The 27625-nt window shown below is 39.9% G+C and overlaps 1 protein-coding gene across 7 annotated transcripts in view; it reads left to right on the top strand.

The window, feature by feature from the left end:
- Window positions 1-27625, top strand: part of LOC121279219 (tropomyosin alpha-4 chain-like) — a 97108-nt gene that overhangs the window by 51733 nt on the left and 17750 nt on the right. For all 7 annotated transcript variants that reach the window (XM_041190269.1, XM_041190261.1, XM_041190287.1 and 4 more), the window contains 2 exons: window positions 24576-24709; window positions 27231-27348. In XM_041190269.1, the coding sequence (XP_041046203.1) occupies window positions 24576-24709; window positions 27231-27348 (252 nt within the window). The remainder of the gene's footprint in view (window positions 1-24575; window positions 24710-27230; window positions 27349-27625) is intronic.

Below are 27625 nucleotides of genomic sequence, written 5' to 3'. Positions count from 1 at the left end.
AACTAGTTGTTTATGCTGTGTCAACCATGCAGCTTGGGTAATCTTGGTACCTGCAGTTTGTGGGGAAGACTCGAACTGTTTACAGTATCTTTTGTGGAAGGAAGAAGGTGGTGTATAGCAACTGCAGGCTCTATTTTGGATATAATTGACTTGAAGGTGACCTGCATGATGAATCTAAGTCAATTCTTTATGACCGACTCCCTAATCATACCTTAATTTGGCAGATTTATAGCATACCAATTATAATAACATGGGCTGGGAGTCTACTCGCTGACCACCTGATAAACCTACAAGATGATGCCGAACTGGTAAGGTGATCAATGCTGCTTAAAGCATGATGTTCACCTTAATTGTTTTAGCTGCCTTAATTTCAGTTCAACCCTGGACACACTTAGAATTTCACAACTGTGCTTTTTTTGTGCATTTAACTTACTGGTGTCCTGAAAATGTAGGGTTGGAAGAAAAAGCCTGTAAAGATGGAGGAAAGGGGAGCCTCATGAATATGGACTGCTTTTGATTTGGAGGGTCTTCAACATGGCATTATGTTTCAGCATAAATCTGATGTCCAGCTGACTGAAAATCCTTTCTTATACTATAGAAGTTAATGAACCTTTGTATTCATTGTATAACTCACAGTGGAAAACCAAAAGACTTGCATATTGCAGGGGCTCAAAGATTGCTGCCAAGATTTCCTAGTTTGAACATTCCTTGTTTGGATTGAAGGTTTCGGGAGGTGATTTTTAATTCATGGGCTGAGTGAAACTGTGAATTGTCTAAAATCAATGCTAGATTCCACCGCTACAAGTTGATTTTGAGTTAACAAGAACATTGCCAAATGAGACATCATATGCACAAGACTTCAGAATACCCAACATCCTGTGACAGGACCTTGCTTCAGCTAAATTTGAGCTACATAATGTGTCTCCAGTTGACAGTAACTAGCTAATTCTATAAATGTGGTAACTGTAGCACTATAGCATTCAACAAATATACTGCACTTGCCAACTCGTTCATAGTTTATTCAAAATATCAATATTCACATGTTTAAATACGTGAATCATGTTGATCATTTACTAATCTGTTTTTTTCTCTGTTGAATGCTTTGATAGAGAACGTAAAGTCAGCTAATCTTTGTTATAAATCTATATCTCTTTTACGTTCAGTGTTTTAAAGCTGCTGGCCTTTACAGTAGTCTGAAAGTGAAAAAGTGGCAGGATAGTTTTTTTTCCAGGCTTTGTTGATTCACCTCCATTATCTCCGTCTGTAATTTCCTTGTGTGCAACTCAATCAATTGGTTTAGAGAAATGTAGATCGCATTCTGTGGCTCTTGTGCAATGTTGGTGTGTTCCTGTGTATTGCCACATAAATGAGGGTATAAGACTACCTGCTTTTTCTGCAGTGGAAGCATGTCAAAGGCTTCATGGTATTGCTCACTCGCTCTTTCGTTTGGTACTTTATTGGATATCCCCAACAAACCCAACTCTATTCTGGAGTCGGATCTCTGCAGACTACCCGAGAATTGTAACAGATCAGTGTTGAACAGATTTGTGAGTGATGCTTTCCAAATGTGTATCACAAGACTTAAAGCCTTGCTAAAAGAAGCAATTCTGAGGTCACTGAGTCCTTGTCTGTCTTGATTTTGTTTGGGTCTTGAATAATTTTTGTTCATGACACATTTTTCTGCACCATAGTACCGAACTATACCGTTGAAAATAAAGCTTGGCCCTTATTTACTCCTAGACAGTAATTTTGAAAAATTTGGCTTGAAGAAACTCTGCTTTTTGGTGTGTATCCAGTTGTTGGCAACAGAAAAAGCAGCTTTTGCCTTTACTCTCCTAGTTTAATGTAGAAGTGAATTCAATAGCAGCCAAAAGAGAGTTCTTCTATCCCTAACTCAGTTGATTTTTTTTTTGAGGGCGTGGGGGATAGGTGTAATGAGCACTTTTATAGAGTTGAGTGACCTGGTTAGGTAGCATAATTTCAAATATTATGATTGGTGCTGGTTTGACTTTCCGAGGTGGGAGCAAAATAAATTATTGGTCACTGTTTGAAAATTGCTTGTCTGAATCTTTAGTTAAGGTAGAATCGGGCTTAAATGCTGTTCCACTTGTCTTTAAACCCTACCATCTCCACTGCTGTCTCAGACTGCTGAAATAACTTCTTGCTATGGTACATTCCCCACCATTGCTCTTCTTAACCCATTTTTAAAAAAACAAATCAAATATGCTAACCGGTCGGTAGGAAATTTACTGCGCTGATGTGTGTGATTTGATTATTGCGCCTTAAAATCACAGGTCACCGGATTTCATTTGGTTTGTGCAAGCCAAAAGCTGATAGTGCATAACAGGGTGTGCACATGCTCAGTAGAACTATTGACTTCTTGGGCAGATACAACAAAATATCACACATTTGCACTTCTCTTCTGTACCACCTCTGGCTTTACTGTACTCTGGAGCCATATCTATCCTATACTGTTTATAGCAAGCCCTCTGCTTTTTGATGGCATCTAATTACATGTGTAACCATATTATTTTGGTTTTTTTAAAGTCCACCTGTGAAATCATTACAGGCTGTATATTTTTTCCTTGACTCTTTTGCAGTAAAGATTCACGTATGAAGGAAAGAAATTTTGTTTTGTCTGATTCTAGGTTTTCAGACTCGAAGGAAAGATATCCAGTTGGTAATACAAATATTAACATTTGTAAGAGCTTGATTAAATAATTGTGTAAGCCTCAATTGTCTTTTTAAATTCAGTCTCAATGTGGGTGTCACATAACCATCATTTATCCCCCATCACTCATTTCCATGGTGGTGGTTGGGCCTTGCTGAACTGTGTTTAAGTTGTTTCATACAACTGGCTGATATGCTGAGTCATTTCAGATGGCAGTTTGAGTCAACCACATTGGCGTGAGATTGGAGTTGTGTATAGACCAAACTGGGTAAGGACAGTGAACCAGTTGGGATTTTAAAAAAATATTTCATGGCATGTGGGTGTTGCTGGTAAGCCCAGCATTTATTATCCATTCCTAATTGCCCTTGAACTGAATGGCTTGCTAGGCCATTTCAGAGGGCAGTTAAGAGTCAACCATGTTGCTGTGGGTCTGGAGTCACATGTAGGCCAGATAAGGATAGCAGATTTGCTTCCCTAAAGGACATTAGTGAACCAGATGGGTTTTTACAACAATCAATGATAGTCTCATTAATGGTGACCATGAAACTAGCTTTCAATTCCAGATTTTATTGATTGAATTTAATTTCCATCATGGGATTTGAATTCGTGTCCCCAGAGAATCACCCTGGGCCTTTGGATTACTAGCCCAATGACATTACCATACCACTATGCCGCCATCCCCACCATGATATGATATTCACGTAGCTTCAGGATTGATTTTACTGATGCTGGCTCTTTATGTCTAGATTTTTTTTGAAAGCTTCATTCAAATTCTTAAACTGATTAGTAAGATTGGAATCCGTGTTCTCTAGATTATTAGACTGATAACCACTGTAGTACTGGAACCATTATAATTAAATCATTTGAACAAATATCTTTAGATTATGTGAGGCACAGTAGTCGTCTTTGTAATCCATCTTGCTTGCCCATCAAAAACAGATCATGGAGCAAGTGAGTGGCTTAGATAATCAACTGGCATTGCATTATAGTTAATGCAAACTGACTTCCGGAAGGAAATTGAATTTTTTATTAATTCCTGGTCCATGCAGATCTTTGAAAAGGCCAGCGTCTACTGTATTCCCCATCTATAATGCTCTTGTGAGCCATCTAGAACTGCTATATGGTTTCACTAGACCTATAGAGCTGCTGGGTAGGCGTTTCAGGATTTTGATTGTGCGACAGGTGAGCAAACGGTGATATATTTCCAAGTCTGGATGATGTGTGACATGGAGGGGAACTTGCAGGCCCTGGTGATCCTATGCATTGGTTTCACTTTTTCCAAAGGCGCTGTTGGTATTTGTTTGTCTCTTCAAATATCAGACTTGGCTTAATTGTCTCTTGAGGGCTAGGGGTTCAACCCCCCTCAGAGACTAGAGCACATAATTTCAGCCAAAAATTGCATTCAGTACTAAGAGAGTGCGGTATTGCAGGAATGCTGTGATGTCTTTGAGATGAGACATTAAATTGAAATACCTCTACTTGTGATTGAGCATAAGAGATGCCATGCAGCTATTTGAAGAGGCATAGGAGAGTTTTTCTTGTGTCCTGGTGAACATTTATTCCTCAGCTGACATTACTGAAACAATTTATCTGGTTACATATCACGTTGCTGTTTGTAGGACCTTGCTGTGTGCAAAATGACTGCTGAGATTCCCTATGTGACTGAAATGCTTTGGGTTATCTTAAGGTTGTAAAAGATGCTTTTTAAATGCAGGTTGCTTCTTGACATGTGCTATTTCTAACACTGTTATCCAGCTGGTAGGCATACCAAATTCATGTGCAGTTTATAACTGTGTGAGATGTATATGTGTAGATTAGGAGAGTGGCGAGTACTACTCCCTTAACGGAGAATTTCTGCTCTGACAATTCTTGTATGGCAAGTTTTTGCAAGTGTATATATTTTAAAAAGAGAAATACTGAGTGCTGGAAACCTGAAATCAAAACCGAAAATACTGGAAATACTCAGCATCTGTGCAGAGAAAAACATTTAACATTTCAGCTTGTGAGCTTTTCATTAGAACTGGGAGGTTAAAAATATGGTAGCTTTGAAGGTGGTAAAATGGGGGAGGGTGGAAAAGAAAAAACAGAAGGGAAGGTCTGTGATAGAGCAGAAGATAGGGGGCATTAAATGACAAGAGTTTTTGGGAATAGCCTGCACTTCAGTCCTTCTCCCTCTCAGAACCATGATCGGTTTTCCCTTGTCCCCACCTTCCACCATATCAGCCTCCGTATTCAAAGGACCATCCTCACCGTTTCCGCCACATCCAGTGTGATGCCAACACCAAACTTATCTTCTGCCTTCCAACAATCTGAAGGGACCATTCTCTTCATGATACCCTGATCCACTCCTCCATCACCTCTGACATCACACCCCTTTCAGGCGGCACATTTCCACTTAAGAGCAAGAGATGTAGCACCTGCCCTTTATTACTCTCCTCATGGACTGAGGCCCCAAATACTCTTTCCAGATGAAGCAGCGATTTATATATTGTATGTAAATACAATAGTATGCTGTATTCGAACACAGTGCAGTCTCTTCTACACTGGGGAGACCAGATGCAGATTGGGTGACTGCTTTGCAGAACACCTTAGTCTACAAGCATGACCCTAAGCCACTGGTCACCTGCCATTTTAATTCTCCACCTTGCCCTCAAGCTGACATCTCTGTCCTTTCCTTGCTGCTATGTTCCAATGAAGCTCAATGCAAGCTCGAGGAACAAGGCCCCCCCTTTCGATTAGGCACTTTAAGCATTTTGGACTCAACATTGAGTTCAGCAATTCCTGACCGTAATCTGTGGTCCCCCATCTTGTTTTCTTTGTAGGTTTCGGTCTAAACCTTGTTTTTCTCGTTTTTACCTTGGAGCAGCAGTTGTTTATTATTCGCCACTTACATCTCCCCTTGACCCATCTTTTTGTTTCTTTACTTCCCCTTTGTCTATTCCCACCAGTTTGTTTCATTTTAAAGCCTCCTGTTACGGACCTTCCCTTTAGTTTTATTTTCCCCACCCTCCCCCATTTCACATCCTTAAAAAGCATTTCTAATTTTTCCCAGTTCTAATGAGTGGTTACGTTACAGCCCCTGTTTCTCTCTCTCCACAGATGCTGCCAGACCTGCTGAGAATTTCCATATTTTTCTGTATTGACATACTTTTTAAAGCCCAGTAAAAGCAAGCTTAGTAAGTGGCATCCTGCAAAACAAATTAGATGAATAACGGAACATAATACAGTATTTTCTTGTCATTGAGTTGGGAGCTTTGAGCAGGTTCAGAATATGTGAAGTGATTGTCAAGTCCTTAAAGTGCATTAGTCATTTACTGTGCGGATAGGAACTCCGTTTCCAATTATGTGAAATTGGGAAGGGCAGTTTGCTCTTTAGCAGCTGCAACAGGTTTTTCAAAGTCTTGAATTGTGTTGAGTTATTGTTGACATTTCAAGGTGCATTTGCAATCCAGTTGTAGTTTTCAGCCACTGACTGCTCTGAGCACTATCGTCATGCCAGTCAGGTGGAAAGTAATAAGGATCCTAGATATACTGAACTTCAGAGGTCGGAGGTAAAGACCAATGCAGTGATGAGATTTATGATTCGTGGAATAGCATACAAATCTTACTTGCTGGAACATTTTCATCAAAAGGGCAAGTGTAAAAATTGTTGTTTTGGAAAACCAAAACCTGTATGAACTGGTTTTTCAGGAGCATACCAATGCCTTCTCATTCTGGCATCACCAGTAAAGAAACAAATTGGACTAATTTCAGTTACTCTGCCTTCTGTAAAAGGGCTGCAGCATTAAAGAAATGGATGGAAGAAAAGGGAATGCATTATAAAGTTTAAAAACCTAGAAGGACAAAGGCAGCAGACACATAGGAACATCACAGTCTGCAAGTTCCCCTCCAAGCCACTTACCATCCTGACTTGAAAATATATCGTCATTACTTCACTGGCTGGGTCAAAATCCTAGAGCTCCCTCCCTAACAGCACTGTAGTTGTACCTACAACACATGGACTGCAGCAGTTCAAGATGGCTCACCACACCCTCTCAATGGCAATTAGGAATGTGCAGTAAATGCTGGACTAGCCAGCGACATGCTCACCCTGTAAAAGAATTTAAAGATTATGGTAGTGCCAACCAGTGTTTGTTCCACAGTTCTTAACATTTATGATGTATTATGGTGTAGCATCTTGATTACTGTTAGATTGGGTGGCCTTCACCTAGGTGGACAGTTTGACATTCAGTCTGCCAAAGAAAAGAGAGTTCAGTTCTTTGGGAGCAAATAGGACTGCTCTGGTATGCATTTTTCATAGAGCTAATTATTTTAACACTTAACAGTTATGGTCAAATAAAACTAGATACACTGCACAATACAATCTTATTCAAAAGTGATTTGCTTCAGCCTTGTTCAAAAATAAGAACTCTAACCCTTGAAACAGTACAATGCATTGGCTCAGCACGCTCTTTATAAATGTAGGGACTGTCATTGGTAGTGGAAAACTTGTTTTTTCAATTAGCTAATTTATTTGTCTGTTAGCTGTGGTTCAGTTGGTAGGACACTGTTCTCTAAGTCAGAAGGTTGTGGGTTCAATTCATGCTCAACACACAATTGAGGCTGACACTCCAGTTAATACTGAGGGAGTTCTGCAGTGCCAGAGAATGCTGTCTTTTGGAAAAGCCCCGTTAAACAGAAGCCCTGTGTGCTTTTAGAAGGTGGGTTTTACAGATCCCATGGCACTACGCTGGGAAAAAAAACATCCCTGGTGCCCCTGGCCAGTATTTATCCCTAAATCAGCATCACAAAAACAGATTATCTGGTCACTATCATAGTGCTGCTGGTGGGAGTTTGCTGTGTGCAAGTTGACTGTTGCGAACAATAATGACTACACTTCAGAAAACATTTGATAATCTGTAAAGTGCTTTGGATGTTCTGTGGTCATACAGTGCTATATAAATGCAAGTATTTAGTTTTGAAGCATCCTGTTTAACTGTAATTCATTCAGTTTTTGGTACTGGTGCTGTGGTTTTTTGAATGGTGGAGCTATTAGTTTCATTGACATTTGTCAAGATTTTGATCCGCTGCTGGAAATTTTGATGCCTACAAACCTACCACTCCAGAGGATGCAAATGGAGATGGCCTTGCTAGCATGATTATTTTAGTTAAACATTTTAATGCAGTCAGTCCTTTTTCTTCTCTACCCCTTCCACTCATGGTGCAGCCCAGTAGATGCAGTAACTGAAATTAGTCCAAATCTCTTTTGAATTTGAAACACAGCTGGTCTTCTGCACTTGAAGGCAGGAAGGAGTGTACAGTGCTGGGCTGTGATTGATAATGTTGTTTGTTTTTTATCTCCTGTTTCAGGTTGTGGGTTTCCTGCCACTTTAGTTGGCTGTGGCTAGTCACACTTTTGCCAGTTGTATTCCTCGTTGTCCTTTTTAGGATTCTTTGTGATTGGGCTCAAAGAAGCCATGGTAGCACTTTCTACATGGACTCGTGGTTTTTTAAAATCTATTCAGTTTACTTGGAGAAGATAATGCACTTGTACACTGTCAAGACTTAAAGTGACCAATCTTTACATAGTATAAAACCAGGAAGGCAGAGGACAAACAACATTTGCAAAATATGTTGTTGAATTCATTACACATTGTTGCAGTTGATTTCACTACACTTAATTTTAGTCAGCTGTGTCACTAGGTTAGCTTGGGTTTAAATTGCATTAAGTTTTAATTGGATCAAGTAGCCTGAAACTGCTCTCTCACATCATCTTTACAGTGGTAGATTTCATTTGCTTTTATTTCACATTCACCATTTCCTTAGCAGGTTTCTTGAGTGTGCACTCCAAGATCCTAGTCAATGTGTCACATGCTGGTAAAATCAGCGTGTTTGCTGCTGGAGTACAGCACTTTGTTGAAATTTTGTGGAGCTTGAGGTGCAGTTGAATGAACCAGGCAGGTGGTTATAAGTTGTGTTTACAACATTGATTAGAAGTCATCTTTTTGCCTATTTTCCCCTTGCCCTACAAAGTAAAATGGCTTCCTCAAAAAATATTAATAATTTGGTACAAATGAGTCTATTTGTGTGCATAGAAGCTGTAACTTTCAACATCATTGAAGTGGCTAATGAGTTCCCATGTAGTGAGGAAAGCTCCAGCCCATAGTATAATTAAACTGTTCATTAGGTCTTTTTAATTAAAATGTTATTGCAATTATGATAAACTGTTTACTGCTTATCCTCCAGAGAGTGGTGAGTGAAGCAGATAAGGGCATAAGCTTGGTTGTGTAGCTTAATTTCTTGCAGTGTGGGGTGGGGAAATGCAGTGATGCAAGATTACAACTAGCATTTTTTTTGAGTTTGGGTACTTTCTTATTCCTTTTGAGAGAGCCCTGACCCACAGTTCATTTGTAGCTTTGGGCATGCAAGTAGTTTTGCAACCTCTTATGCTTTTATAAAGTTACTATTATGCTATTCGGGTTATCTTTTATGAAGAATATGTTTTGAAGAAATGTAATTTTACTTGCCAACCCCCCCCCCCCCCCACCCACCCAGACAACCCTGCCTTTCAAATGAGTCTGTTGCCTGGGAGGGAATTCTTACAAAGCTTTGTGCCCAGTTTTGAGAATGTGGGTGTGTGGTTTGATTCCCTTGTTATTATGCTGCAAGAAGTTACTCAACACTTTAGGTATTTTCCAGAAGCAGTGAAGCATGGTCTTGGTTTTCCATGCAATCTCAGTCAATTGATTGGAATTCTGGGACAGACTGCTTAAGGAATTGATTGCTGAATTTTGGGTTGTTTATATTTTAGCTTTTCCATGAGTTTGCGTACCTCACTGCAAGAGGCTTTCCACACTGCCTTGTTTTGTCAACCTCAATCCCAGAAGTCCTTTTGAGTTCTGCTGTTTGCATTAGTTTTTTTTTGTGCAGTAATTTAGCATTAACAGTTTATAGCTAGCTGGTGTACTGGAATTGGTATTTTTTGGGCAGTGGAGAGAAAATATTAATTATTTGCAGATAGTGATTGAAATCTCTTTGCTGTAAAGATGTGATTTTGTGGGCACTGATGGAATTGTTATATTTCTGGCCCTGCCCTGCTCTTTCTCTCTTTCCTCCCCCACCCCACCCATCCACCCCAAACCCACCCATCCACCCCAAACCCACATCTTGTGAAAGCCCTGATCCTAATGGACTGTGAGTGCTGACTGCCTTCTCTGCCTTGTAGTAACTTGCTGACATAGCTGTTCTTTACATGTGAGCCCAGATCATGAGACCTGGCAGGCTATTTAACTGGCGAAACCATCGCAGCTGAGCCTTCTCATGTGCTCACCCAGCAAGGGTTAATGGATTGTAATCCGAAGGAGGAACCCTGATTTGATCTCTTTTTTTCCCCCTTTCTCAAGGACTTCAAATTGTGGCAGCTGCATTTGTTGAGATCGAGGAACATAGCCCAGACTAGGAATTGAACCCGGAACTTGTGTTTTGTGCAACTGGTAGAGCTATAACCATGTTATATCTTCACCCATTTAAACAAGACAAATATAATTATTCAAAAGTTATTTTTGTAGACTTGGCTAAGTAGTAACCTCAATGGTGTTAGTGGCTTCAAGTTCTGTTCCAGAGTCTTGAGCACACAATCCAGGTTGATACTCCAGTGCAGTATTGAAGGAGTGCTACATCGTCAGAAGTGTGGTTTTAAGGATGAGACATTCATTGACAGTCTTGTGGGAGCTTGCTGTGTGCAATAGTGACTAAACTTTATTGGCTGTAAAGCACTGTGGGATATCCCTGCGCTCATTTAAATGCTGTATAAATGCACACGCCTTCCTTTCCTTTTTTAATCTTGTTATACTCCAGTACTTTCCTTTGTGTTCATCTGTTTCCTTACAAAAACATCCTATATACATGTGAATCTCACTTCTAGTACTACAGAGTTATATAATAAACAGAAGGTTAAGCATCATTATAATAACTACTTCCGTGATGGCAAAGCTTGTTTCTGATGTTTTTGATATGTGCCCAAATCACTTGCAATGATCTGAGGAAAGATCTGCTAATACAAACATGAAAATTCCTCCCTTTAATCCAGTTCCGTGTACATTGTTTTCTTGAGCAAATTAATGCTTTCAATTTTTTTGCAAATGCGTTTATCGGTTGTGAATCTTTTTAGATTTTTTTTCTAAACTTGGTGATCCAAACTTATTTGCAAAACTTAATGAAAATGGCTCTGGGACACAACATAACCAAAAAAGAAATTTTGTTTTGTATGGCTCATGATGTCATTCGAGATTGATAGCAAATTAATATTTATCTTTCTCTCTGTACAATGCTGTTTAAGTATTTTACAGTGAGCATGGTCTCACTCTGCTATCCTGTTCATTGTGGTTCAATTTTTTTCCCCTATCTGGAACCCTATTTGAGCTCCCTTGAGAATAAGGGATGAAACATTAACGGCAAGGGTGAATGGTGTCCTCTTGGTCTCTTTCACTTCACTCTTGCTTCTCTCCTCTTAATGCATCAAGTTGTAAGGAATTCTTCAGTGCATGCCAGTCCCATATGGAAAAAGTTTTAAATGGAGGAGATGCTTTGGAACAATTTGCCTGCCGTATTTGGAATTCTGTGGCTTCATGGTGGAAAACTCAAGAATTCGGTGATCAACTTAGTGAGGCAGAATGTTAGGGACAGTTGTTCTTTGGGGTTATAGAGGAGAAACAATAAGCCATTTGTGGCATCTCAAAGTCCTGGAGTACCAGGCACTACCTGGCAAATTATCTTTTGTCCTTGGTAAACCACCATCCTGTCTGTTATTTGTTGTAATGAGCTGTGGCTAATGGGTGGGCCACCCTTTGTGAATGGGATACAATTCCTGATATTTTGAGTTAATATATGCAGTGGTCCTAATTCTATTTTAATCTTATGTATAGTTCAACATTTTAACTGGGCACTGGGATAGTTAAATTCCACTTGTGCTTGGTTGTACAGTTTATTTGGTATATTTTTCCCTCTGACATTTGTTGTGAAGCTGTGGCCCACTTCAGCTGTTGCATGTGTACACATGGGTGGATAAAATGTTTTTTTTGTAATCAAAGTAAGGTGTGGGACAAGTGTGGATGTGCTTTCTTCTAGATGTGGTCTGTGGGTTTTTTTGTGTGTGTATGTGTGTGTGTGTGTGTGGGGGGGGGGGGGGGGGGGGTCAAGGGAATAGTCAGAACTATAATTTGCAGTAGTAAATATCCCAAGGTTATAAAAAGTCTCTCTCAGTGGAAAAATACATGTATGCATTTAATTACCAAAAGATGTCCTTTCTGCAGATATACCTTGGAACTTACTGAACAGTTTTTGCTGCACTTTCTTTAACTTTATTAACATGCTCTTAATGGTTATTTCATAAGGTTTTTGTTAACATTAGCAAAATAAAACCTGAGAATATCAGCTTGCTATATCCCAAATGGCTGTATGCCTGCATGTTGTCTAGCAATTCTTTTTAATTGTTTCTTGCCCCATTTTTAGCTTAAATTTTACGTCAGTATGCACTGAGAGATACTGGTGTGGCACTCTTGCAATGAGCCTATTTGAGAATAAGTAATTGTTTGCTTTAACTTCAGTCACTCTGTTCATTGATAAAAGCAAAAAACTGCGGATGCTGGAAATCCAAAACAAAAACAAAAATACCTGGAAAAAATATATTTCACCCCTTTTCTATTTTTCCTTAGTTCTGTTGAAGAGTCATGCGGACTCAAAACGTTAACCATTCATTGATGATATGTGTGCGCCCAGCTAATCTGCATTGTGTATAAACCAGAAAAATTTAACTCTTTATTGGTCATCAACTTCTACCAAGTGCTAACTCTTGGGAGTATGGTTCCCAAGGATACTATAAAGTGACCAATACCTCACACAAATAGTTTTTCTTTAAATACTGGCAGTGTATTTAACCACAGTGCCCAACAGCAAAGTCCAGTCACATCCTTATCTGATGTCAGCATTTGTGCAACTTTCCAACTGGCCCATTGTTCTTTGAAAATTCAGACAATTTTATCATTTAGAATTGTGCAGCTTACCAGTGGACTTCCAACGGTGTAAAGAAAATGAATAAAGTTGGTAACAATTGTGAATTTTTTTTCACTCTCTTTTCATCCAAGTGTAAGGTTACTATGTCTTTGAAACTGTTTTGACTGTGACGCAAATAAACACAGCCTGAAGCTGTAATGTCAAACTTTACTCAGTGGTTAGCACTCTTGTCTGAGTTAGAAGGTTGTTGATTCCAATCCCACTGCAGAGACTTGGAACACAATTTAGGCAGATACTTCAGTGTAGTTCTGAGGGAGTGTTTCTCAATTGATCTGATTGGGATCAGTAATCTTTTTAATCATTGAATGCAGACCTGTGGCAGTGGATCACTTCAAGTATTAAGTTTGTAAAAGAAAGTTTTGATAACCATGAATTTTGTGTCACAGATGGGATGCTTCTGCTATTCAAGTTCCAATGTATTTTTTTGAAAACTTTTTTTTGTGGAAGCATCCAGATGATTTTGTTGCTGAGGTACTTGGTTTACTGGGACAAACAGATCACGTGGCTCTTGGGATTCTTCTCAGGTCTAGGCTGATTTGATTGATTTTGTGCTCCTGAATGGAAGGTGTAATACAATTGACTTCACTGAAGTCAAACAATTGTGGTATTTGTCTTGTGTTGTCTTGTGTATTCAAGCTGAAGTCAGTGTGGAATTCTCACCCCCACACCCTTCCTGAAATTAAGATGATTACTACACTGTAGGAGTTCAATATGAAGCAGTTGCCCTGATTTCTTCTCCATTGGTTCCATTGCTACACATAAGTGAGGCAAGGAATGAGTAGCTGATGACATTGCGAAGATGTGAAAATGACTGGCTTCCCCTGTACAGTGCACCTTGACACCAGGTCCTGAAACTTGATCACAGAACACATGCAATTAAAAGTGCTGCTTTTAATTGGATAACAAAAAGTTCTTAGTTGCATAATCACGGGCCCTAATTTTCAAGTACATCATGACTACTTAGCTGCATAAGAGAAAAGGAAGAGTCAGATGGACCATTTGAAGATGAGAGAAGGGTGGAAATTAGAAGCAAAAGTGATGAAGTTGCATAACTTGAAGTCATGTGAGACAGTTGGTTTTGTTCAAGTCTGATGGCTCTTGGATTACAGATTGGTGGCCTGAGTGAAAGCTGTTTCACGTGTGAGATGTGAGCTGTTTAATACTACACTCCATAACATAAACTGGGATGGGGACTATGTATTTCCAGAATAAAAGGAAATTTTGTAATGACCTTAAAGGCAGCTGTTACATTTCTTGTTCAAGATGTGTTCAATTTAAAGTTGCATATTTTTCTTGTGTTGTGCATTGGAGCCTAATGAATGGTAAAATCCCTGAGGGCCTGATAAGGCATTTGAGACTGCATAGAATGTGATTGTTTAGTTTAATTTAATTCTTGACCAAAATTTAAACTTAATCACTTTTGCTTCCAATTTCCATCCTTCTCTCATCTTCACATGGTCCATCTGACTCTTCCCTTTCTCGACTTCTCCATCTCCATTTCTGGGGACGGTATTAACCAATAATTATAAGCCCGTTGCCTCTCTGCTACTTCCTCACACCCTGCTTCCTGTAAGGACTCAACTCCATTCTCCCAGTTTCTCTGTCCTCATTGCATCTGTTCTGATGATGGAATCTTCCACATTCAGCACTTCTGACATGTCTTCCTTTTTCCTCAATTGAGAATTCCCCCTATGATTGACAGGGCTTTCAACTGTGTCTGACCCATTTTCCCCCACTTCACTCTCCTCTTCCCCTCCCTCCCTGAACTGCTGTAGGGTTGTACTTGTCCTTGCCTTCCACCCCACCAGCCCCTGTATCCAGTGGATTATCCTCCTCCATTCCCAACACCTCCAGCATGATGTAACCACCAAACACATCTTCAGCTCCCCATCAGCATTCAAAAGGATCGTTCCCTCCTTGACACCTGGTCCACTCCTCAAATCACCCCAACACCTCTTTCCCATCCCATGGCATCTTTCCATACAAATACAGGAGATATAATACCTGCTCTTTATCTCCTCACTAACAACACAAGCACTCCTTCAGGGTGTAACAGAGATTTACTGTACTACTTTCAACTTAGCCGACTGTATTCACTGCTCACAGACCACTACAGACCACTTTGCCGCACACCTCTGCTCATTCTGTAACGCCTGATGGCTTGCCATTTTAATTCTCCTCCTTGCTCTCAAACTGACATCTCTGTGCTCGGCCTGCTGCACTATTCCAGTGAAGCTCTATGCAAGCTCAAGGAACAGCCCATGCCTTTGAACTAGCACTTTACAGCCTTCTGTACTCAACCCGGAGTTCAACAATTTCAGACCATAAATTATTTCCCCCATCTTTCTTTTCATGTTTTTGCTTTTGGACACAGCTGTTCAGTATTCTGCCATTCACACCTGCCCTGGGCAAATCATTTTCTTTACTATAGCCATTAAGACTCCCTTTGCCTTTTGTACACGATATCTTTTATCAATTAATCTCTCCCACCCTCCTCCCCTCCTCCCACTCTCTAGCCTATCAGACCTTTTTGTTTTCTCCCTGCCCCACAACCTTTCTTTTGCTTAAAATCTTATTACATTTCTATCTCCCTTCAGTTCTGAGGGTTAACTCTGTTTCTCTCCATGGCTGCTGCCTGACCTGCTGAGTATTTCCATCATTATCTGTTTTTTATTTTAGGATTTGAGTTTATATCAGTGACTTGATCCGATGGAATCACTGAAATTAGTGTCAGCAGAGAGACCTGGATGGTTTATTCAATGACTGGAAGAAGCATGTGGAAGTATGGTGACATTTTAAGTCTACTATAAGGCATCAGTTTAAAAAGTAGTGGCCGTCAGCCAGCTAATTGCCTAATGTCGGACTGCTGCCATTCCAGCAAACAAAAGATCCCATTACATTTCAGAATCTGCTAATCAATGCTTGGATTGTCTGGGCTTCTCATTAGCGTTTATTATTTGAACTCCAGAAATGAGGGGATTTTTTTTCCCTCTCTGCAGTATTATGGGACAATGGCCAGCTGCTTTTGTTTCTGCTAACAAGTCAGTTTGGATTATTAATTAGAAGTTGGAATCTATTGAATTCCAAAAGCACACTCCAAATGCTTTTTCTAAGCATTGATTTTTTTAATACACTGAAACTACATTAAAGATAAAGGGAGAATTTCTAACTGATTATACTAGTGTTGCAAAGTGATTTCTGTTTCACAAACCTGGAAAGTATTTTGTTATGAAATCAAAGGAATCTTTTATTATGCTGGAGCAAGATTCCATCTGCTTCTTGCACATACGTTTCAAAGGGGCAAGAATGCATGGAATCATTTGTTAAATGAATATGGCAAGGAGAATTTTTTATTGGTCTAGTATCTGGCAAAAAGAAAGAGTTACGGTTTGAAATTTAGGAGTTGTAATAAGAGTTTGTTCTCGATCCACAGCTCTAATTTGCTTTGCCTTGGTGGGTAGTTGTGCTGTGGCGGGGGTGGGGGGAGAGAAAGATAGCAACTGTTTTAACAATGACCTGCAAAATATAAAAGCGTGAAATAATTTTGTGAACTCCTTTGAGATGATAAATGTTACGAAACTTATTACAATGACTAATGCCTTGAAATGGATGTGGTATAAACAGCATTTGTGATTCATGCTTTCAAATTACTTCATACTGTATACTAGCATTTTCTTTTATCTACTTCTGTCCCTTAGCTTCCTGCAGTGCTACAAAAATTTAATCTGGGAACCGCTTTGTTCAGCTGTTTGATTTGAATAGATGTTGTAAAGTGCTCCTTTAAATGGTATCATCTGGGACAATATAATGGGTTTTGTGGTCTGTGTGCTATCCCATAGAGTGAAGTTCTCCTGTTGATGAATGGACTTTGCTCTTGTCCAGATTTATCATGGGTTAAATGCCATAGTGCCTTTTTTTTCAGAAAGAGGTTGGATGAGTAATTATGTTCTATTTAACAACCTATTGACTTGAGTTGTATGCATGATTTCAGATTTTATTGCAGGCTATTTTACAGATTATTTGAAAATTATACATTCCCCTTCTCTGGACAAAAGTTACAATTTTTGTTAGTGTTTTTATTCATTATTCAGTCTACATGGAAGGTTGTCTGTGCCCTGGTGACTGCTATACCTCAGCATGTCTCAGGTTTCTTAAAATATCAATGTGCATGCTTTCTTATAGTTTGATCACTCACCCACCCTGATTGCTCCCATCTCTCGTGTTCTTGCAAGATCAGTGCCACTGTTCCAGCTAGGCCCTGCTTCCTCCCAATTCAACAAAAAAAAACTAATTTCGTACAGCCAGACATATGCACATTTACCTTCCTGATCCACGTGTTAGCTGACGTTGCAAGCTCTTCTCTGTCCACCAGCACTATCTTGCTGCCTTTCTGATCTGTCATTACCCTCCTTCAAAAAAGCCCTTTTTGTTCAACCATCTCATCATCAAACTCCCTTTTCTCTCAGCTCCTTGAATGAATGTTTACTCTTCAAACCATGCTAGCTTTTCCCACAACTCCATGTGTAAACCTAAAATCAGTGTTGTCCCTGGAACAGCAGTGAAATAGCTCTAATCAATCTTAAATGACATCTAGTGTGATTGTAACCAAGGTGCACACTCCTCCTCCTCCCTCCTCCTTGGCTTCCCTGTAGAGTTCGACAGTTAATCATAAGACTTGCATTTATGTCACAACCTCCAGGTGACCCAAAGTGTTTTACAGCCAATGAAGTACTTTCGAAGTGTAACCAATTTGTGCACCGCAAGCGCTTGTGGGGGGGTCGGGGAACCCAATAATAATGACCAGATGATCTGTTTTTGTGCTGTGACTTCAGCAATAACATTGACCAGGATAGCTCCCCTACTGTTCAAAATTGTGCCTTGAGATCTTATACAGCCAACCAAGGGCACAAGGAGCCTCAGTTTAATATCTCAGCTGAAAAACAACAGCTCTGCCAGCAACCTTCTGGTTTGTAAGTAGAAGTGTAATCTTGCCCTGCTGCCTGCGAGATACTGCCTTGTAGTCAGATCCAGAGAATCTTATGCTGTGCTCCCTCACCTTGGAGCATCCCCCCAGTGCCCCCCTAAGGATCTATTACTGGTTCCGTCCTATTTCTCATGGTTTCTCAGGTAGCATCACGTGAAGGTATAACATTGGGTTCCATGTGACTTCAGCAATAACATTGACCAGGATAGCTCCCCTACTGTTCAAAATTGTGCCTTGAGATCTTATACAGCCAACCAAGGGCACAAGGAGCCTCAGTTTAATATCTCAGCTGAAAAACAACAGATCAGAAGAAATAGCAGGAATAGGCTTTTCAACCCACCCAGCCTGCTCTGCCATTCAATAAGATGGCAGATCTGATTGTGGCCCTAACTTCACTTTCTTGCCTGCCCCTGATAAGCCTCAACTTCCTTGTGGATCAGTAATCTGTCAAACTCAGTCTTTAATACATTCAATGACCCAGCCTCTACTGCTCGCTCTGGAAGAGAATTCCAAAACTAATGACCTTCCAAGAGAAGGAATTCCTCCTCATCCCAGTCTTAAGAGGGTGACCCCTTATTTTAAACAGCCCCAGTTCTCTCTCTCCCCATGAAGGAAAACATCCTCCCTGCATCTGCCATGTCGAGCCCTCAATGTTTCAATAAGATCACCTCTTGTTTTCCTACATTCCAATGTATTGGGGTCAACCTTTCCTCATAAGGCAACCCCTTCACTGCAGTTCTGTGTTTTGTTTTGATATTTAACGCAGCTTCATCATTATTTTAGTTTTGTGCAGCTTTAATCAATTAGATGTCTATTAGTAACTTGACAAGCAGTTATGAGCCAACCACCACTTACTGCACATTATCATTTGGAATGCAACAGCCAAGACCACACTTCCAGATGTCCCAGTTGAGTTTCAATTGTATGAACCAGTGATCAAGATCTTGATTAGGTGTCTGATATCAGATTTAAGTTATAAAAAATGGAATAAAACATATACTTTGCACCACTTTTTTAATCAAATAAGACCATATAAAAACATCTCACTGGATTAAAGTGAAAATAATCGCCCCCCCAAAGACAAACAAATCTTATGGCATCAATTAAGAGCCTTGGTCTATACTAGAAGCTCTACAACAAGCAACATGTTTGTCTAGTTTTAGTTCCCAGATTCAGCAGTATAACCCATTACACATTTACACCCAGATGAGTCATAGCTTTTCAAGTGCTGAGCATTCGTTTGGATTTGTTCCTGCTATAGTCACCACAATCCTTGACAATACAGTGAAATGACCCAAGCAACCGGACCTCTGGATTAGCCTTCAACACATTAATCTCCAAAATGGTGATTGAAATTTAATGCCGCACTAACTGTTAAAGAAAATGGTTATATCACCTAGAATCATAGAATGGTTACAGCATAGAAGGAAGCTATTTAGCCCTTGTGTCCACGTGTGCTCTTTGCAAGGCCACTTTGGCTAATCCCACTCCACTGCCCCGCCCCTATATAGCCTTGCAAATTTTCTCTTCAGGTGTTTACCTGAGCTCTTTCGAAAGCTCCAATTGAATCTATCTCCATCACACATCTGGGCAGTGTTTCAGATGCTAAACACTTGCTGCATCAATAAGTTTTTCCTTGTGTCACTTATGCCATTCACCTTGGGTCAATAACCAGAGGACACTGATATTTCTGTAAAAGCCTCACTCTACTGCTCTTGGAATTTTGAACATCTCTCTCAAATTTTCTTTAAGGAGAACAGACCCATCTTCTTCAATCTATCCATGTAGCAGAAGTCTCTTATCTCTAGAATCATTTTCATAAAACTTTGCTGCAGCATTTCGAAAGCCTTCACGTCCCTCCTAACATGTAGTGCCCAGAATTGGACACAATACTCCAGTTGATGCCGAACTATCCCTTTAAATGCTCTCCGACCCTTCAAGCACCATCTGTACTGCATGTTGCAGAGTCTGCAGATCGTGTGTTGGACTTAGCAGCCATGTCAGAAGCCCATCGAACTGGAGTGAAAGCAAGTCACCCTCGATTCCAAGGGCTGCTTAAGAAGGAAGTCACCCATCTTTATATTTACTTTGGCTCAATACAAGTTTTTATTATGAGAGCAACAGTGTAGATAATCTACTTGTAACTTAAACAATTGACTCCACCTTTTTCAGGTTGATATGCTGGAATATGGTTCTACATATGGTAACCATTGTTTGGTATCTGTTCAAGTGACATATTTCATAATTGCTGACTGGGTGCACATATCCAGCCTATTTTACATTTAGATTCATCAAAGCTGACCTTGCCAGTACTTGCTACAGGCTGTTTGCACATGGATGCTTTCCAGCATACAGCATGTTCCAGTGATCAGAGCAGGAAAAATTAGCTGATATTCTTTTTAGATAACTCTTAATGCCTGAAAACCTCCACCTGTGTTGCCTCCATTGCTGAGATACGCTGGCATAGGCCAGAAATTAACTTTTTGATTTGTATGATGAAGTACCACACCATCACTACATTTTATCCATTGCTCTGCACCTGTTTGGCAGCACAACTGAGATAGCAAAGTCTGCATCGCATTGTGTTTTTTTGGGAGGGGGGTGGTGGTGGCAGCGCATGGGGGCTGGTTACATGAGTTGCTTGATCAAAACTTGTATTCTATTTACACACCCAGTTAGTGCTCAGGTTTATGATTTCATGTTATTGTGACCCCATTAAGTTCTTTGCTTCACTGAAGGGGTGGAATGTAACTTTATAGTATGAATTGCTTGAGTTAAGCGCTCTTTTTGCTAGATATATGCTGTCCTGACTCTTTTATATCTAGTGAACAGTTGGCTTGCTATCAGAAATGGTGCAGGATGTGTATACTTGTCTGTCTTTTGGGACTTTTGCCAAGTCATTCATTCACAGCCAGATTTGACTTCAGCAGTAACTGCTTGTAGTTCTGTGTTCCAGCAATACCAGAATTATAAGTAGATTGGGGGAGGGCAAAGAAAGACAAATCTGTTTTCCTTTGGTTCAAATGCTGCTTAAATGTGCATTGTGTGAGATGCAGTCTTTCTTGGGTACTTTGGAACCAATCTCAGATCTTTAAGCTAATGATATACCGCAGAATAAATGTAATAAGGCAACAACTACATAATTTGAAGAGTGCTGGCAAATTATTTTTAAATTGGGGTCAGTAATAAAATGGAGATTGTTGTTTAATTGCATTGACAAAATAACTCGCGTTCTTAATGGGATGCTGCCTCATTTGGTGAAAATATTCTATCTGGACACTGCAGGGAGTTCCTAATGGCATGTTGGTGTGATGGGGGTGTTAGTGACGAACAAATCAATTAACCCATTAATCTCGCACTGTTCAAAGCTTCTTATTGACTTGCTGACTGACTGAAATAAGATGATCATGGCAAACTAGTTTGGCTGCTCAGGCCTATGTTCTGAGAATCTGTCTGATTTCCAAATTGCACAGGGTGGTTTTTTAAAGGACTAAGGACCCTACTGTGTAATCATTGTAGTTTAGGAATGCATGGAATGTGCAAAGTCTGTGTTGGAACTCAAATGATGGAAATGGGTTTGGCATCTCCTACTTGAAGCATTTTCTTGCTATTTCAAATTTATCACATTACACAGATTTATCTGGATCACTAGATTGTCACACCTGAATTATCTGAATTATAAACTGCATAATAGTTTCCCAAATGGATTTGTAGGTAAATTTAAATTGTATATGCTGATCAGATTCGTCTTTGCTGAGTCAGCTGATGCAGCCAGGGTAGCCTTTTGAGGCAAAAACAGAATTACCTGGAAAAACTCAGCAGATCTAGCAGCATCGGCGGAGAAGAAAAGAGTTGATGTTTCAAGTCCTCATGACCCTTCAACAGAACTAGATGAATCCAAGGAGAGGGGTGAAATATAAGCTGGTTTAAGGTTTGGGGGGTGGGGTGGGGGCACTAGCCTCCCATTAACCTATTGAATCATAAAACATTTCAGAATTTTTTTTTAAGCTGTGTTTGTGTCTGATAGCCCTATACTTTCAGCAAGTGTGTCTCTAATTGCATTTTTGACAACTGGTTTAAAATTTCATGGTAACTTAGCTGTGGGGATGAGTCGAGGGTTGAGCCAGAGAGTAAGGAGAGAGAGCACTGAAAATCAGCAAACTCCATTACTGCCATCCAGTTTGAAAATGGGAATGAGCAGGTTGAAGAGTCCTGATAGGAATCTCGAAAAAGGAAGAACGCAGGCACGAAGTTTTGCTTTTCTACCAGGTTGCAAGTAGCAATGACTGGGAGATTCCATTTTGAGAGACTCTTGAACAATCTGGGAGGCATGTGTGAAGAAATTGTTCATGACAGCTATACTAAACTTCCTTTTGATGGATTCAACTGATGTTTACTTGATACAAAACTTATCCTTTGATAGGGATCAGCCTGTAACACCACCTGCAATGTCTGAAAGATTCATTTCAAATCTAGGTGACTAAAAGGTTAATTTATTACATAAAGGTGCTGTGCATCTTTCAGTTTTGAATGCCGAGTGGCCTTTTAGATGCAAGAGTCTCAGTGGGTTCTCTTGTTGCTCTTTGCCCTTAGGACCTAGTTTTGAACTCAGCTCCTCTTGTTGAGAGGAATGTTTTTGGAGATTCTTAAGTAGAATGAGCTTTTGGTGTTTTTTTGGAGATTCTTAAGCAAAATGAGCGTGAGTCTGTAATAGTGACCCAGTGCCAAAATACCCAATGCAGCACAGACTTCCCTTTTATGACCTGTTTATTTTAAGAGAGACCATCAGCATAGTTGTTGTGGAATTAGAAATGTCATCTGGTAAGTGGTGGGCTGTTCTTGTTAATTACAGCATCTGCTGCAAAGAGTAGGAAGAAACCCTAGTCCCTGTTTGATAAACTTAATCAATAAAAATGTAATATTTTTAACATGAGAAAATATGGGAAGTATGCTACATTTCCACATGAAGTCCAATGACCAATTAAATATTGCAACACACCAGTAATCTTGTTTTATTGGTGCTTTTCATCCTTAGGAAATTAAGTTTTATAACCTTCCCAATGTGGCCGCAACTTTAAATCTTGTTCAACAAGGACCTTGTTCATACCTCCATTGGCACCACTTAATTCCTGTTGGGTGGGGGGTGGGTGTGTGTGCAATCTGATATTCTTGGTGCCCTACGTTTTGCGGAAATGTCTGTACTCCTGTTTCATGCCTAAGCTCTTCCAGCACTAAATTCCAAGTGATTGGATAGAAATTTCACCACCTGTGAAAGGAAATTGTATACGGGATTCTTCAGTTTGAGGAAAGAGTTACTGGAAAAGATATTGAAATATATATGATAGGATAAATGGTGTTCAAAAACAAAGCTTCAGTTCTTCAAAATGATTTATTTAACTTTAGTGGCTTTTGTGAATTTCACCCTTTTAAAAAAAAAGTAGAAGGAATTTTTTCTGTTCCTGTATACCCTCCGGTTCTTTTCAAATGCATATATTCTTACTAACTTTGTAAAAATATTAAGAGATGTTGCCCTGCAGACTCCTTAATCCTAAAGAAATTCCAATGCCATTGGTTACTGGGAAAGGCCAGGTGTCTTCATGGAGAGTGGAATTGTAAATTAAGAGTTGATGAGTCTTCTATTTCAAACATTTTCTCCTGTGCTGATTTCATAGCAATTTCAAACAGATCCAAGTCCGTTACTGTCTCCATCGCCCTCCACTACAAAGATGTCGCTAAACACATTTAACCTGTTACACCACCCTAATTTCAGTACTACTATTAGTCTCTCCCAGGGTTTCTCTTTGGCATATTGGTAGCCACAGGAATTTTAAAAAAAAAATTCAGTCTTGGAATGTGAACTTGGCTGGCTGGGTCAGCATTTATTACCCATTCCTAATTGCCCTTGAGAAGGCGGTCATGAGCTGCCACCTTGAACCATTGCAATGCATGTGGTGTTGCCTAGTGCTATTAGGGGGGATTTACAGGATTTTGACCCAGCAACAGTGAAGGAACGGTAATATAGTTCCAAGTCAGGATGACTTGGAGGGAAACTGCACTCTATGCCAATCTATATTTTAGTGATCAGTGGAGCTCACCAGATCCCAGCAGTGGGCACCAACTTTACCATCTATTATAATAGTAAATGAGTCTGTTGATATCCACACACCTGCCATAGGCTGTGACATTGAAATTCCATCTCCCTTTATCATTCCATCTGCCTTTTATCAGCTCCTTCTCTGTTCTATCCTCCCATTCTTGTCATGCAGTCGTTTCACATTTTTTGTTTCTCCTGATTGGGTATTTTGTTTCCCCTGTCCATTAGTACTGCTGTTTCCCTAACTTGGAGGCTATACTTTGAAAAAGCACATTGTTACCTCTCCTGCCATTCTCCAACAACTCATTGAGGTACCTAATACCTGCCTCCTTACAAATAGTAGTCCCTTCCTGACTAATGTGCCTGCTAGAGGACTAAACCCACCAACCTCTTCTGTCTCATTCAACACTGTCAATATAATTGTTTGTTCCCTTTGCACGTTTTTTTTAGAATCTATTGAGAAATATGTAAAATACCATTGTAGAAACATATGTTGGAATTGTATTGGCGTCCTAGATTTACTTGGTAACAGAAGTTCTACTGAGCTGCCCATGTGATCTGTTTGAAAATGTACCATATTGATTTTATGCACTTTTGAGATTCTTGTCTTTTTAACTTAAGCTGATATATATTGAATTTGTGAATAAGTTCCAGCTCTTGGTTTAGCAGATTATTGTGAATTCCAAAATATTTCTTCAAGTGGATTTATTTTATCTTGGTGGATAACTACTTCTTTGAGAACAGTCATATTCACTTGTGTGTGCATTTCTATCTAGGCGGAAACGGATGTGTCCTCCTTGAATAGGCGTATCCATTTGGTTGAAGAAGAGTTGGATCGTGCTCAGGAGCGTCTGACTGCTGCCTTGCAAAAGCTGGAGGAGGCTGAAAAATCAGCAGATGAGAGTGAACGGTAGGAGACAGCACACTTGTTATCTGGATGGTGTATTTCGGAGTTTCTGCCTATCTGGGAAAGGAGAACCAAACTATTTACCACTTCCCCCTCCTCTCCCTCCCTTACTTTGCTGACTTGATTTTTGTACAAATGTTCGCTAAATTTTCATGTTAGAAAGGATTGTAGTTCCACTGGAGCTGGTGTGAAGTGCCTGACCTCAATTCAAATGATTTTGGTTCAACTGAGACCAATGTAAATCAGTTATTCAATGGATCAGTGCAAAAGATGTAGTGTAGGAGATTATTTACATAACTAGAAACTCTATAAATTTAGAAATTATTAATGCAGGACTTTAATAATCCAATAATGTTCTGAAAGTTATTTTGATTTCTCTACCTTTGGCAGGTTATAGGAATGACAGGATATAGGCAGTGCATTGTTTCTGTGCTCATCTGTATAGTAAGAGTTTGAGTAAATCAAAATGGAAAGTTGATCCTAAGAAGCAAGCATTCTACAGAAGTGCCTGAGAGAGAGTGGAGGCAATTGATTATTGACAGTTGCAGAATGTTCTTGGATGTCAAATTGTTGCGTAGACCTTGCTTACAATGTTATGCTTCTAGCTAGGAGGTGGCCTCTTAAAGCATCTTTTTGGAAAGATTGAAAGGAGCAACTTTGTGTAAAGCTGTGGGCAATAAATGCCCTGGAGCCCAACTGTAGTGTTTTTAGCTTTCATATACCCTCTTTCAAAGAAGACGTTGGGTGGAGATGTTTGGAAAAAACCCAAGGATCCTGACGTCATGACTGACACAGTAGTAATTCCTCGTAATGAATTGCCAATATAGTTATTACTTTAGCTGTGTGTGAAATTAGAAACTGCTGTACCAAGGTCCTACTAATCTATCTTGTGTATTGCTTAAAGCTTCCACTGTTGCAAAGGCGGTACATGCAGTACTGCAGTTCAGAGGCATGGAGTTTTATTGCATGAGTCGTGCATCTCATTTTGTGCATTTATGGTGATGTCTAGGTAGTGACAGTGGAAAATTTAGTTAGAATCATACTTAGAACTGTAGCTATAATCAGATGCCCTTCCAGATCTGTGGTATAGCTTAGAACACAAGAACATAAATTGGAGCAGGAGTGGACCATAAGGTGAGCCTGCTCTGCCATTAAATATGATCATGGCTGATCTTGGGTTTCAACTCCACTTTCCCATCTGCTCTTCGTATCCCTTGGTTCCCTGAGACCAAAAGTCTGTCTAACTCAGCCTTAAACATATTCAATGATGGGGCATTCCTCAGGCAGAGAATTCCACAGATTCACAACTGTTTAAGTGAAGTAATTGCTCCTCATCTCAATCCTAAATATTCAGCCCCTTATCCTGAGACTGTCCCTCCATGTTTTAGATTCCCTGACCAGCAGTAACTATTTCTTAGCAACCACCCTATCCTGCCCCTTCAAAATCCTGTATCCTTCAACAAGGTTGCCCCTCATTCTTTTAAACTCTGACGGATATAGGCCCAATTTACTCAGCTTCCCATCATATATACCAAGGATCAATTTAGTGAACCTTCACTGAACCACCTCCAATGCCAATATGTCCTTCCTTTAAATATGGACACCAAATTTACTTTTCATAAAACATTGGTTTTCCATAATTTGGCAGAGTGATGTACTTGAGGGGAAAACAATTGAGTACTAAGGAGAAATGAGCTCAGCTCTTACATATTGAGGTTATAAATTTCATTGTGATCCATATGTGAGCTGGCAAGGACCCTTTCGTTTATACTCTGAATGTGGAGATGACCTCACACAGGGACAGGAGTAGGCTGCTCAGCCCTTTGGGCCTGCTCTGCCATTCGAATAAATCACTACGGAAATGATTCTTTAATGATTCCCTGTGCATCAACTCCATTTTATCTGCCTTGGGTCCAGCATTCCTTGATACCTTTATTAAACAAAATATCACCTGTTAATTGTTTCCTCATGTTTTATTGCTGGATTGTAAGGCGAGAGACAAACTTGTGTCCAACAATATCCCACTGCTGGGAGGCCAAAATGAAGAATAGCTTTTGTCAAGGTTTGCAAGTGAGGGGAAGCAGGTTGCAAATGACCTCTTGCCTATATTGTGAGATCAGATTCCCTCCCTACACCTCTCTCCCTCTCTACCTTACTTTCCTCCTTTAAGGCATCTCTAAAACCTACCTCTGTGACCAAACTTTTGACTATTTGACCTAAGCTCTGAGGTTTTGTCATATTTTGTTTTATAATGCTCCTGTGAATCATCTTTGGATGCTTTATTATGTTAAAGGTGTGATATAAATGCAAGTTGTTTGTACCATGCATTGTGTGACCATGGAGATTGCCATAATCTAGCTGCCTGGACAAATGTTTAAAATGAATCAAAGATTTCCAATATTTATTCGCTGATTTGCATTGACACTTTTTTCCTCCATTGGTTTTCATTTACAGTGTGGATTTTTACTTTTGGTTCCAATGCATTTCCCTGATGTACAGGCATTAATGATTTGTCTTTCTGCAGAGGAATGAAAGCTGTGGAGAGCAAAGTCTTAAAGGCTGAGGAGATAATGGAAATACAAGAGCTGCAGCTGAAGGAAGCTAAACATATTGCAGAGGAAGCGGACCGCAAATATGAAGAGGTGACTTTTTTCTCCCCCTTGCCTGTGATGGCATCATTTGTGCTGTTGTACAGTTCCATTGTCTGGCATCTCTCTCAGGTGAACATTTTTTAATGTGTAAGCATAGGCAGGCAGTTTATTGTCATAATATGCTGCACAGAGAAGGGATATCCCAGTTAAGCTCAATCCTATTCATGCCCACTAATCACGCACTGAGGCAGGGGACAGAATGAGGCAACTAAAAGGATATCTAGCCACACTTTGATTATCAAGTGATCAAGAGGAAGCCTGGCCGAGT

The sequence above is a fragment of the Carcharodon carcharias genome, chromosome 1 (assembly GCF_017639515.1).
Source record: "Carcharodon carcharias isolate sCarCar2 chromosome 1, sCarCar2.pri, whole genome shotgun sequence".
Lineage (NCBI taxonomy): Eukaryota > Metazoa > Chordata > Chondrichthyes > Lamniformes > Lamnidae > Carcharodon > Carcharodon carcharias.
This window is presented reverse-complemented; position numbering and strand designations above follow the sequence as displayed.